At 47.4% G+C, this 8,774-nt stretch overlaps 1 protein-coding gene across 2 annotated transcripts; it reads left to right on the forward strand.

The window, feature by feature from the left end:
• The first annotated feature begins 491 nt into the window (after positions 1 to 491).
• TNFRSF6B (TNF receptor superfamily member 6b) lies at positions 492 to 7,824 on the forward strand. 2 transcript variants are annotated; one of them, XM_066586860.1, is made up of 4 exons: positions 492 to 534; positions 731 to 811; positions 4,622 to 4,991; positions 7,273 to 7,824. In XM_066586860.1, exons 2-4 carry the CDS (start codon positions 770 to 772, stop codon positions 7,542 to 7,544), a joined length of 684 nt encoding a protein of 227 aa, XP_066442957.1. In that variant the 5' UTR covers positions 492 to 534; positions 731 to 769; the 3' UTR covers positions 7,545 to 7,824. The 2 variants fall into 2 exon arrangements, with proteins under 2 accessions (XP_066442957.1, XP_066442956.1); XM_066586859.1 differs by lacking the exon at positions 492 to 534 and having other exon boundaries at positions 549 to 811.
• Positions 7,825 to 8,774: the final 950 nt, after the last annotated feature.

The following is an 8,774-nucleotide window of genomic DNA, read 5'->3' on the forward strand; positions in this document are numbered from 1 at the left end:
CAGCGGGTCCAATTCCGGTATGGGAATCCCACATGCGGGGTCTGACCCGCCTGTGTGCAGAAGGCCTTAATAAGAAATCTGTTGAAGGGAAGGGGAGGGGGATTCGGTGGACAGAGGGAGCCATTCCCTCTCTCAAGTCATTCGGATGCTATGTTCAATTTTGACCATGTCTTCGAAAGGGTTAACAGGAAAGATCGCAGTTGTCTTGGATCCAGCTGGGTGTCCGCTCGTGGCCCTTGGCGTGGACTCTGCCCCTGAGCCTGCTCTATAGAAACCCTGCACACATATATCGTACATGTATGGTGGATGGCGTTAAGGGGTTAAATGGAAGCTGACACCCCTTTGGAGCGCCATAGACTAAGTTATGATGCCTGTAGGGCAGGTCTGGAGGTTTCGGCAGCCGAGCTTTTTCTCAGTCATGGAAGTTCCCTTTAATAGTATTGCAAAATACCGAGCACGTGCCGCCGCAACGATGACTCAATGCTGTGTGTATATAACAATCCGGAGCTGGGCAAACACAAAGGAACACAGGAGGTGAGCACGGTCCTGGCTGAAGAAGGTTATGCAGTGTAGAGTAGAGTGCAGTGCGTGGTGGGGGGGTTAGGAAGTGAGTGCAGTGCTGGCTGCAATGTGTGTACAGCATAGGAGCAGGACGCACCAGGCGGATCTTCCAGCAGTGAAGCGGTTGATATTGGATGCATGTGTTTATGATGACTTCTCTTTGTACCAGGCACGCATCTTACTACTTGTCACCTGAGATGAGGAGCGGATGAGGAGCAGCAACAAGATGTTCTACTGCAGCAGAGTTCAGGTAAGGTCGTCTTCTTGTACCGCAGATGTTGAAAAATCGTTTATTGATTTTTAGCAAATACAAATATGTACAAAGTAACAAGTAGGTCACGCCGGACCCTCGAACAGAACATGTAACAGGATAAAACCTTACTGACTTCTCCAGAGCAGCACCTGTCCTCTGGAACGCGCTACCAAAAGCTATGTGGGCAATCACTGACACACTAAACTTCAGGAGTGCTCTAAAAACAAGGGCATACCACATCTCCTAAACCAAACCCCTCTGTACTCCACCTGATAACATGCTCCCTGACCTACTGACTGCAATTCCTGCTAGCCGTAATCAACCGTCCCCTGCAATCACACCGACTCCGCCACTATACGGCCTGACCATTGTCTGTGTGTATAGCATCCCTCACTGTCCAGCCCGCCATACGGTGCACATCTCCAGCCCTTTACCTTCTGTATCCCCCCACTATTTGTAGTATGTAAGCTCGTTGGAGCAGGACCCTCACCCCTGCTGTCTCCATCAATTAATTACTTCATGTAACCGAGGTCTTGTTTTAGTTCCCCTGTATTGTAAGCGCTGCGGAATATGTTGGCGCTATATAAATAAAGATTATTATTATTATTATTGATGAACTTGGATCCAGCGCCATCCTTAACTTCTTCTGACAATCACAGAGTATTGAGCTTTTTAATGTAATGATGGAGCAGCTGCCTCCATAACGGACCTTTTACAGAGTTGCTTTGTGCGAGCGGATCCCAACAATGAGGTCTTCACTAACGTAATAGCATCCAAAAAAAAACTACCAAAGAGGAAAAGTGCAGAAGAGAAGGGGAAAAAAACGGGACGGCGGTGGGGGTAATAATAAACAGATATGAGGGTGAGGCAGGGGGTTCAAGATAGAAACCCCTGTCGTCTAGCAAAGGATGGCGGATGATCTGGAGTCTTATGTGACTTTTAGGAAAATAGGATGCGGAGCTGCGGTGATGATTTAAAGTCAATCCATGGTTGCCACAGCAAAAGAAATAGGTCCGTATCTCTGGAGTGTTCTGTGCAGAGTTCCTCCATTTGGTATATGTCAGACAATTCCTGCCTGCGATGCCAGTATGTGTAGTAGTACCCGTACGATGCCATGGTGTGTAGTAGTATCTGTGCGATGCCAGTATGTGTAGTAGTACCCGTACGATGCCATGGTAGTATCTGTGCGATGCCAGTATGTGTAGTAGTACCCGTACGATGCCATGGTGTGTAGTAGTATCTGTGCGATGCCAGTATGTGTAGTAGTAACTGTGTGATGCCATGATGTGTAGTAGTATCCATATGATGCCATGATGTGTAGTAGTATCTGTGTGATGCCATGATGTGGAGCATTATCAGTGCGATGCCATAATGTGTAGTAGTATCCGTGCGATGCCATGGTGTGGAGTAGTATCCGTGCAATGCCATGACGTGGAGTAGTATCCCTGCAATGCCATGACGTGGAGTAGTATCCGTGCGATGCCATGACGTGGAGTAGTATCTGTGCGATGCCATGGTGTGGAGTAGTATCCGTGCGATGCCATGGTGTGGAGTAGTATCCGTGCGATGCCATGGTGTGGAGTAGTATTCGTGCGATGCCATGGTGTGGAGTAGTATCCGTGCGATGCCATGGTGTGGAGTAGTATCCGTGCGATGCCATGGTGTGGAGTAGTATCCGTGCGATGCCATGGTGTGGAGTAGTATCCGTGCGATGCCATGGTGTGGAGTAGTATCCAGTCGATGCCATGGTGTGGAGTAGTATCCGTGCGATGCCATGGTGTGGAGTAGTATCCGTGCGATGCCATGACGCGCAGTAGTATCCGTGCGATGCCATGACGCGCAGTAGTATCCGTGCGATGCCATGACGCGCAATAGTATCCGTGCGATGCCATGACGCGCAGTAGTATCCGTGCGATGCCATGACGCGCAGTAGTATCCGTGCGATGCCATGACGCGCAGTAGTATCCGTGCGATGCCATGACGCGCAGTAGTATCCGTGCGATGCCATGACGCGCAGTAGTATCCGTGCGATGCCATGACGCGCAGTAGTATCCGTGCGATGCCATGGTGTGGAGTAGTATCGTGTGTGCAAGCAATTATTTTACTGTGAAACCCCCTCTTTTTGTCTAATCCATCCATAGAACATTTCCCAGAAGCATTGTGGGTAATTTAGGTAGTCTCAGTTAAACTTTAGACGGGGCCACAGTGAATGTTTTCACAGCGGCGGCTTCCTTTGTGGAGTCCTTTCATGATCACCATTGTTGGTCAGTGTTTCGCTAATAGTGCACACATGAACAGAGGTCTCTGCAGTCTGTAGACTCTTCTGTAGGTCCTCTGCTGTTCCTATTGGGTTCTTTCTCCCCTCCTGCAGGATTACCTGCTGTGTTCTTAGAGTGATATAACAAGATGCTTCCGGGGAGAGTAGAGACCGTCTTGAATGCTCTATAATTGTAGATAGTTGCTGTACGCTCAGGTCTTTGGCGTTTGTAATCTTTTCCAGCTTCATGCGTCTCTGTAACACATCTTGGGACGTCTTCTGATAGTTGCATGTTCTGAGATGCAACTCACACTGACCAATCTTTCTTGAGCTCAGACCTGTCTGTAACCAAGCTTTGTGTGCCTTTTTTGATGGGCAAAGCACCTGTAAAACCTGCACTTCGCTCTCATCTTAATGACAACAGCTTTTTCTAATTAGTTCTTAGAGAAGTCATTAAAACAGAGGTTCACCTCCTATTCCTCCCTGCACTGTGGATGATGAATGGTACAGCTGTGTTATTAGTTACATTGTGTCTCTGTATAAGGGCTCCTTCACACGGGCGCTGCAATTTTTGGCCACAGACATCGCGGACGAAAATCGCATGAACGACAGGAAGCCACGACCAAATCGCGGCTGCATCTGCCGTTTCAACGCCCATTCAGACGGCTGGGCTGCGGTGTACATACGCCACAGCCCAGAATACCGTCGGTCAGGGGGAGAGAGTTCAGCTCTGCTAAACCCCCTTCACCTCTTGCATATATTTATATTCCACAACACTTCTGCTCGATGCAACCCAAACAACCAATCAGGTCACACGGGGCAGACTGGAAGCCATAGAAACCATATCAGAAAAAACGTGCGGTTCTGCCACATCTGGGGCAAAAGAGCACCAGCTTATCCAGTGCGGTCTTTACTAGATGCAAACCGCCCCGTGTGAATGCACCCTAATAGTATAGGGAAGGGGGGGGGGTGAATGCGCCACGAGGCTGCATGGGTGACTAGTGGTTTCAGTGGATCCCAGTAATCTATGCGCCCACGATCCTTTCACTGCTCACAGGATGGGATCCCAATAAGCCGTGTCCCCTAAGGGGCTATTTCATGGGACGTTTCCCCCATAAATATGTATCTGGTCTCATTCACTTCTTGCGCCTCTTCCTGCATCTGCTTCCTAAGGATCACACTATAGGTTAGGCTGAAGAGAAACAATGTCCATCTAGCTCAGCCTGCTTCCAAACCCCTCCCCCTTGTTGATCCAGAGGAAGGCAAAAAGTCCCAAATGAGGCAAATGCCAATTAGCTCCCTTGGGGAAAACAAAAATTCCTTCCCCATGTTCCATCCTGCAGGGGGATTTCTCTCTTTTTTTGAATTATTTCCCCAAACCCCCTGCCAGAAACTCCCTCCATTTACAGCAGCTGGCGTTGTGACCCCGGGCAGGCAGGTACTTTTCTGGGAATTACTGGAGGCATATAATCCATCCGCTCTGCTGTATTGATAGCCGTAAAGAATTTACGGATCATGAAGCTAACGTGTTATCGCTTTCTTGCCCGCAGGTGCTGGTGACTTTATTACTTGTAACCGTAGCGATGGCGAACGAGTCTATTCCCACCTACGAGTGGACAGATGAGACGGGCAACACTGTTCTGTGTCAGAAATGCCCACCCGGGACCTACGTGGCCAAACATTGCTCCTCTACCAGTAACACATTGTGCCAAGCGTGCCCGGAGGAGCATTATGCCCAGTACTGGAACTACCTGGACAAATGCCGATTCTGCAACGTCATCTGTCAGGAAGGAGAACAAGTGCAATGCGAGTGCAATTCCACACACAACCGAGTATGCGAGTGCCAGCCGGGCTACCACCGCCGCAACCTCTACTGCGTCAAAGAGCTGCAGTGCCATTTTCAGGATGTACGAGCAAAAGGTTAGTCAGGATGATCTCGTTTCTCATCAGCAGTTTATCGGATTTCACAAGCTGCAGTGTAAAGCATGGCGGAGGGATTTTAAATAGTTGTCCTTATTGTATCTAGCTTCTCAAGCAATGCTACTTTAACCCTTTAATGAAGCAGCTTTTTTTTTCATGTTTTTTCCTCCCCACTTTTTCTATCGTTGTTGTTTTCTTGCACTTTTGAATAGCGCTATTTAATGTACCAAAAAACGTTTAAAAAAATTGCTAAGTGGAGTGAAATGCAAAAATACCTGCAATTTCGCCATCTTTGGAGTCTTGTTTTCACAGTGTACACATTGCAGGAAAAAATGATATGATAACTTTATTCGGCGGGTTGGCACGATTACAACGACACCAAACATGTCTGGCTTTATTTTTGGGGTACTACTTTTAAAAAATAATTACCATTTTTTCCCAAGATGCCTCATTTTCTGCTCGCCAGCTTCTGACCGCCATAACTTTTTTTTAATCTTTCCCTCAATAAAGTTTTTTGCTGACTTGTTTTTTTGCGGGACAACCTGGGATTATATTGGTACCATTTTGGAGGTCATGTGACTTTTTGATCTGCCTTTTTTTTTTTTTTTTCTTGGAGACCATGTGACCAAAACCAGTTTCATTCTGGCGGGGAAGTTTTCTCTGCTGACAACGTTCACCGTGTGGAATAAATAATGTGTTCCTTTGATACATCAGACTTTTACAGAAGCGGCGATACCAAATCGTTTGTTTTCTTACTTTGATATTTTTTTATAAGTATGGGTGCTTTTTAAACTTATTACCTTTGAATTTTTTTAGAAAAAAACTTTTTTTAAACTTTTTTTTAGTTTCCATAGGGGATTTGAATTTGTGATCATTTGATCACTCATACAATATAATGTAATACCACAGTATTATATAATATCACACTTTGATAGACATTCATTCATGGCCATTAGAGATGAGCGAGTACCTGCCTGCTCGGAAGAAAAGATTCGGGTGCCGGCGGGGGGGAACGGAGGGGAGATCTCTCTCTCCCCCCCCCCCCCCCCCCGCATCCCCTGCTCACTCCCGCAACTCACCGCTCACCCGCGTCGACAGCCGAATCTTTTCTTCCGAGCGGGCAGGTACTCGCTAAGGACAATACTTGATCGAGTAATTGCCCTTAGAGAGTATGCTCGCTCGTCTCTAATGGCCATAGCAACCAAGCAGCACCCTACGATCTCATCATGGGAAAATGGGTGGGCATTTGGGACCCCCGAACAACAATTGGGGCAATTGAATACCGCTGTGAGAATTGACAGCGAAATGTAAAGGGTGATCAGCGTGAGCACTGATCTCAGCTGTTACTGGCGGGTGTCAGCTATCAAAGGCAGCCGCTACCAGCCTTATATGGAGAAATTGAACCGACCCCCACACACAGAGTTTCTGGCTCTGCCGTTATCAGTGGGTTCGACCACTAAAGTATATGGGGGCCTTAAGCCACAATAACCCCTTCCTGACGTACCCTCGTCGGATGTGTGTGCATGGAGTGGCAGCTGATCCCACTCCATACACGACAGGTATCAACCATCTTTGACAGCTCACACCTGCCTGCAACAGTCATGGTCAGCGTGAACCTTTAAATGCTGCTGTCAGCTCTAACAGCGCCATTTAAAATCAGTGTTCTGGGGTCCCGAATTGCACCTTCCTCAGTGCGATCAGGGGTACCCATGCAGTTGTCATGGCAGCTTGTCAGGATGTTGTATAATGCAATATTATGGTTAAACTATGATATTGCTTTATACTGTGTGAGTGATCAAATGATCGCAAGTTCTAGTCCCCTATGGAGAAAAAAAATGTAAAAATAAGTGAAAAGAAGTTTTATTAAAAATCATTAAAGTAGTAAAAGTTTAACCTCCCCCTTTCCTTCGCTTTTCCCAGACGTCTCATCAAAAAAGAAAGAAATTAAAATCAGATGATTAAAATATCACATTATTTGTTGGAAGTTTTTTAAAAGTTTTCCAGTCCATTATTTGTTACGTTAAATGCTGCCATTCAAAAATACACAAAAAAATATCCCCCGAGAAAACTAAAAAGTTATGATTTTTTGAAAGTGGGGAGGAAAAAAAGAAGCTGAGAAAATGAAAAAGGGCCGCAGAGGGAAAGGGTTAATGGGACACATTGCATTGGGGTTGAGGCTGCTGTATGGTGGTGGGGGGGGGGGGTGAAAGAGGCACGAAGCTTCTCCCGGCCTCCATTGCTTGCTGTTTACCCCTATTTATGGCCTTTCTTCTACCGCCAGATAACGAAGAGTGCGACAATCTGGTAATCGAGTTTATCGTGAGCCTGAATATTACGGATGCCACTTTCCGACGGCTGGAACACAACTTTACCAAGCAGAAAGAAAAGAAACACGTCAGCCAAAAAAGGGTTCGGAATCTCTTGAAGGAGTTCAAGAAGAACCACCCGGACCACCCGCTGCTCCCGCTGCTGCTGCAATCCTTAAAGAACGCCAAGATGCACAGACTGGAAAAAACGCTACGGAAAAAGTTCTTAGAGCCGGAAGAGCCGTGAGGTTCTAGAAGCTGCCGTGCCTCGGGCTCCTTCTTCAGGGAGCGGGCCGTACCATTATTCCAGCTGTGGAATATCACATAGACCGGGACTTGGAATCCAGGAAGAAAAGAAACTTTTTATTGTGATGCATTTCTAGAAATGTATTTATTGTTTTGTGAAGCTCTTGTGCTCCAGCACTGCCGCCCCTGTGTGGCCCCCTCTGCCATCCCCTAATTTATTATAACCCTCCCCCATCTGTTGCATTTCAGAAATAGTAAAACATTTCACTATTTTTCACAAAGTTATTTTCTCTAATTGTTTTTAGTTTGAATGGTTCCACGTAATCGAGCGGCGGCGCTGACTACACTTCTGGTTAATGAATAGAATGCGTAAGTCATGGTGAAGACTGACACAACAAGGCTCCAGCCCTCCCCCCCAAAAAAATTTCCTAGGAGCCAAATAACATTTTTATTAATCAAATATAAAGATATACATAAGACTTACTGTACTATAACTTACATAGACACGTGATCACATCCAGCGCCCTTCCCCTGTAGTATAATCACATCTAGTAATCCTTCCTGTAGGACACTATGTAGATAAAAGTATTGGCCCCCCTACCAATCCAGTACTGTCAGATGATCTGTGAGCATTAGATATAAAAGAGAGGATCACACAGGAGACCCCAATACAGAAACCACCAGATGTCACCAGGTGTAGAGCTGACAATGGGGTCTGGTGGGGGGAGGTCACCAGGTGTAGAGCTGACAATGGGGTCTGGTGGGGGGAGGTCACCAGGTGTAGAGCTGACAACTGGGTCTGGTGGGGGGATGTCACCAGGTGTAGAGCTGACAATGGGGTCTGGTGGGGGGATGTCACCAGGTGTAGAGCTGACAACGGGGTCTGGTGGAGGGATGTCACCAGGTGTAGAGCTGACAACGGGGTCTGGTGGGGGGATGTCACCAGGTGTAGAGCTGACAACTGGGTCTGGTGGGGGGGGATGTCACCAGGTGTAGAGCTGACAACTGGGTCTGGTGGGGGGGGATGTCACCAGGTGTAGAGCTGACAACTGGGTCTGGTGGGGGGGATGTCACCAGGTGTAGAGCTGACAACTGGGTCTGATGGGGGGGATGTCACCAGGTGTAGAGCTGACAACTGGGTCTGATGGGGGGGATGTCACCAGGTGTAGAGCTGACAACTGGGTCTGGTGGGGGGGATGTCACCAGGTGTAGAGCTGACAACTGGGTCTGA

Source organism: Eleutherodactylus coqui, chromosome 13 (assembly GCF_035609145.1).
Source record: "Eleutherodactylus coqui strain aEleCoq1 chromosome 13, aEleCoq1.hap1, whole genome shotgun sequence".
Lineage (NCBI taxonomy): Eukaryota > Metazoa > Chordata > Amphibia > Anura > Eleutherodactylidae > Eleutherodactylus > Eleutherodactylus coqui.